Source organism: Heterodontus francisci, chromosome 40 (assembly GCF_036365525.1).
Source record: "Heterodontus francisci isolate sHetFra1 chromosome 40, sHetFra1.hap1, whole genome shotgun sequence".
Classification (NCBI taxonomy): Eukaryota; Metazoa; Chordata; class Chondrichthyes; order Heterodontiformes; family Heterodontidae; genus Heterodontus; species Heterodontus francisci.
The window spans coordinates 23237037-23241206 of NC_090410.1; the positions used below are offsets into that span (position 1 = coordinate 23237037).

The 4170-nt window shown below is 41.9% G+C and overlaps 1 protein-coding gene across 1 annotated transcript; it reads right to left on the minus strand.

The window, feature by feature from the left end:
* Positions 1-771: 771 nt before the first annotated feature.
* Positions 772-3413, minus strand: LOC137353182 (probable G-protein coupled receptor 139). Its single transcript, XM_068019230.1, has 2 exons — positions 3299-3413; positions 772-1676 (listed from the first exon to the last, which is right to left on the minus strand). Exons 1-2 carry the CDS (start codon positions 3366-3368, stop codon positions 772-774), a joined length of 975 nt encoding a protein of 324 aa, XP_067875331.1. The 5' UTR covers positions 3369-3413.
* Positions 3414-4170: the final 757 nt, after the last annotated feature.

Here is a 4170-nt window from a genome sequence, read left to right on the forward strand (position 1 = left end):
AAGGGCAGATCCTTGCTGACTTTGGTCTAATACTCCTGGGCAGTTCGAGCAGAAATTGTGAGAAGAAGCAAGGCACTGAGAAAAGAGAAAGCAGGAAAAGAAAAGTCATCCTGGTCGACATGGATCAGTATTCACTGCTTGTCATTGTCATTATGTTTGTGCTGTCTAACTAGTATATTATATTCTGCCTCAACTCCAATTAAACTCACAATATTCAAAATATTGGTTGCAGTTGAACCCGAATCATTGATTAGATAATTGATAACAGCAACAAAGTGTGCTTCAATTAAAATCTAACAAAATGGCGTCCTTCTCTGCTGTAAGTTTCTATGATAGATGGATATTTATCTATCTTCTACCTATCAAATTATCTATTTATTTATCATCCACCTAATGCTTTTATCGTCTATACAAGCACCCTTCATCCTTATCTCCATTGATGTGGAGAGCCCTCATTCTGATCAGATCTACGGAAACCACTGTGGTTGGCAGCTTTGCCCATTCTGCTGTGGGTCCAGGGCAGGTTTAATTGAAGTCCAGCTGAGCTCTTTAGTGTTGCCTTTTTGGAGAAACAATTCATTAATTATCTGCAGAATAAGTCCTGCCTCAATGGTTCAGAGTATCAATAAAATATAATCTCAGAATCAGATTTCAGATCATTACAGGGCTCTGTATTGATAATATAAAATGTGCTTTCTATCCTATGGTGAGTGTAGGGGACGGAATATGAAATGGGTTTTAGTTCCAGTGTTGGAAATCCTTCAGCTTCTTCTATGATTTAATTAAATTAACAATGAGATTGAAAGGGTATTTGACTGCACTCTTCAGCTCTTCTCTGAATCTAGTCTGGGTTACAGCGTAAATACACGTGTTGGTGCAGGAACTGAGAACCTGCAGCATCAATGATGTGTGATCTGTGATGAAATGAGGGTCAGTGTAGGAGGAATATTGCCAAGTATCGGTAATTCGTGCATAAATGCTGTACACAAGCCGGATCACCCATAACAGGAGAAAAATGCCGGATATACTGAAGAGTAAAATGATTGATTTCCTTCGGCTCTCCATCTCTGGATCCTTGTGATTCTCTCCTTTGCTGCGGCCTTGGAGCCCTCTCCGGACTCTACTGCTCACTAAAATACGTCTGACTGTCAGAACATTGAGCAGCAAAATCAGAAAAAACGGGGCACAAGGGGTTAAAATGTAGTGAAATAATTCAAATACAGCCCATGTTGGGGAAGTGTAGAAGCTCAGTTTAACAACACAACCCCAGGGAACGTTATCAATTATATATGCAGGTTCATATTGAAAGTACCAAGGGAGAGACTCGAAACAGCCCAGCACACTCACTGTTCCCAGAACCACGGCCGCTGTTTTCTCAGTGCAATATTTTGTTTTCAGCTTCTCACAACAAATGGCCACAAATCGATCAAAGGTGAAAGCAACTGTGAGCCAGACAGAAACCACCGTGGCTACAAACTTCAAGGTGATAATGAGACTCGACACTGGAGTAATGTTCAGGAATGTATCTGGGAAATAAATTGGAAGAGTCCATCTCAATATAGGATCAGTGATAACAACCAGGAGATCAGCCACTGCCATTCCCACCAGGTAGAGAGTGATACATTTGGAGAGACCGCACTTTCCTCGGGACAGGATCACAATCGCCACCAAGTTAACTGGAAGAGAGAGAAAAGGAAGCAGAGAAATTACTGGTCAGACATGAACCAAAGCAGCAGTTTGACATGATCTGGGGTGAAATTTCCATCTTTGTTGCTGCATTGAATGGTAAAATCTGACCCATTGACCTGGGCAGCACTTACCCACAGAGAAATTACTAAAACACAATTATCAATAATGAATTGGGAAATCGATACAGAAAGTGAATAAAGTTAGCACTGGATCCACTGAAAGGGCTGAGTGAGGGGGCAGTGCCAATGTGGAAATGCGAAGGTGTTTTACTGAGTAGGATCCCAATGGGTTAAATCAAGTTTTGGGGCACCAGGCTGACAGCCAGGAAGTTTTGGGGAAGGGGCAATGGTTTGATGCTCTGGGTTAAGAGAGCTGCCAGGGGCTGATACAAGGGCTGATACAGCATGGGAAAGTGCTGAGAGCCACGCCAGGGAGTTTGAGGGTCCAGATTGGGTTAGACGAGGCTGCTGGAGACTGAGCCGGTGAGTGAGATTGGAAGGGAGACAATGAAAAGGACATGTAGGAGCTGGAGGGGTGACAGGAGCAAACTGATAAAAACATCACCAACACATTTCATACGAGCACACAAATATACAAATTAGGAGCAGGAGTAGGTCACTCGGCCCCTCGAGCCTGCTCCACCATTCAATAAGTTCATGGCTGAACTGATTACTCAACATTTCCAACTAGCCTGATAACTTTTCACCCCTTTGCTGATCAAGAATCTATCTACCTCTTCCTTAAAAACAATTTCTTTTTACAATATAGCCCAATGACAGTGAACATATCCACAGTGAACAGAGAAGGAGATGTGAAAGAGTCTGCAACAAACTCAGTTCAGTTGCTCGGCTTCTGAAGCAGCATCAGACACACACAGAATGAAATAATATTTCACAACAGTGATAACCAAGAAACACATTGAAATCCCAGTTAAACTGAACCATGTTATGAGTTGTGAAGACATTGTGCTACCTCCTTGTGAAACAGAGACTGTGAGCAGTCTCATTATCCATCACTGAAAACACATTCAAAAAAATAATCCAGGACAGGTTCGTTCCACAACATGAAACTGCTCACAGCTCCTGATGCTCTTAGCCCAGAAACCTGGGTCCAATGCATTCTGTGCAGAGAATAATCCAGTAACAATGCCAGGGTTGCATAAAAAAGATAATTACAAATATAATGAAACTCTTACAAGAATGAAATAGAAGAGACTGAGGACCTTCCATCACAGAAACATAGAAACACAAAAATTCCATGGCACAGAAAGAAGCCATTGAGTCTATACCAACTGAAATGAGCTATCCAGCTTAATCCCACTTTCCAGCTCTTGATCCATTGCCCTGCAGGTTTCAGCACTTCAAGTACATATCCATGTATTTATGAGGGCTTCTGCCACTACCACATTTTCAGATGGTGAGTTTGAGATGCTCAGTTCTCCTCAACTCCCCTCTAATTTTTCTACCAATTACTTTAAATTCATGCCCCCATCATTCAACTGCTGGAACAAAACAGGCAGATATGTTAATGATGCAGCAAGAAATAATACCAAGTACAACAGAACAGTTATCATTAATTTGTGCCATTTACAGCTGAGATAAGAGCTTACCAGGAACTCCAACAGCTGCAAGAATAGGATAGTAAATGCGTTCTATCTGAAACATTACTGGGTATTCCATTTCTGTGAGATGCAATGACTTCTGTTGATCAGCAACCCACAGCTGCAGCAGGCACTCTGAGCTGATCCATTCCAATGGGTCCTGATTTATACAGAGAAAAAGTCTCCACTGAGATGTTTATACCCCAGATCATTGTGATTCGTTACATTCACTTGAACAAACACATGACATCAGCAGCTTTGACTCTGATGTAAACAATGTGATTGATAAAACACAAACATCTCCAAGTCCAGGAGACTAATTTAGTTAGACCTCTCTCCGGAATAAATCTATGTTCATACAGGACTGATCCCACAATAATGAGTGGCTTTATTTACAGTCTCCATATAACTGTACTGACCATGTTTACTCCTGTTGATTCAGTTATAAATGTTACTCTTTTGTCCACAGTATAAACTGAATTCAGGGACACAAGCAAACACATTTTTCTTTGTTCCTCCAGTTTCCCAGTGAAGGTATGAACTATGAGTCTCTGACATGGAGGCAGTTAAAGGTCACATTCGGGATTGCAGCCTAGAAATTACTGTGGGTGATATTAGGGGACAGACAGTGAATATGTCCTATTGACATTCTTCTCTTTGTTATTTCACTGCAGACATTTACCTGTTTATTCTACATTGGTTAATGGCTCCAGTAAAATGAGAACGGTGTCACCTCCGGACTCCATTCCTCCAGTTCATTCCTGCCCAGACACCCATCTTCCACCTTCCATTGATGGACGCTGATCCAAAGCTCTGCCGCCCATGTCCAGCCCTCACCAAATCCTGCTCATGCTCACCCTCACTGATCCACATTTGCTCCC

Bases quoted from the DNA above. Each gene is read 5' to 3' on its own strand.
- LOC137353182 (XM_068019230.1), bottom strand. From the start codon at position 3,368: ATGGAATACCCAGTAATGTTTCAGATAGAACGCATTTACTATCCTATT. The intron at 1,677-3,298 runs GTAAGCTCTTAT...TCTCTCTTCCAG, and splicing joins TGCAGCTGTTGGAGTTCCTG to TTAACTTGGTGGCGATTGTG.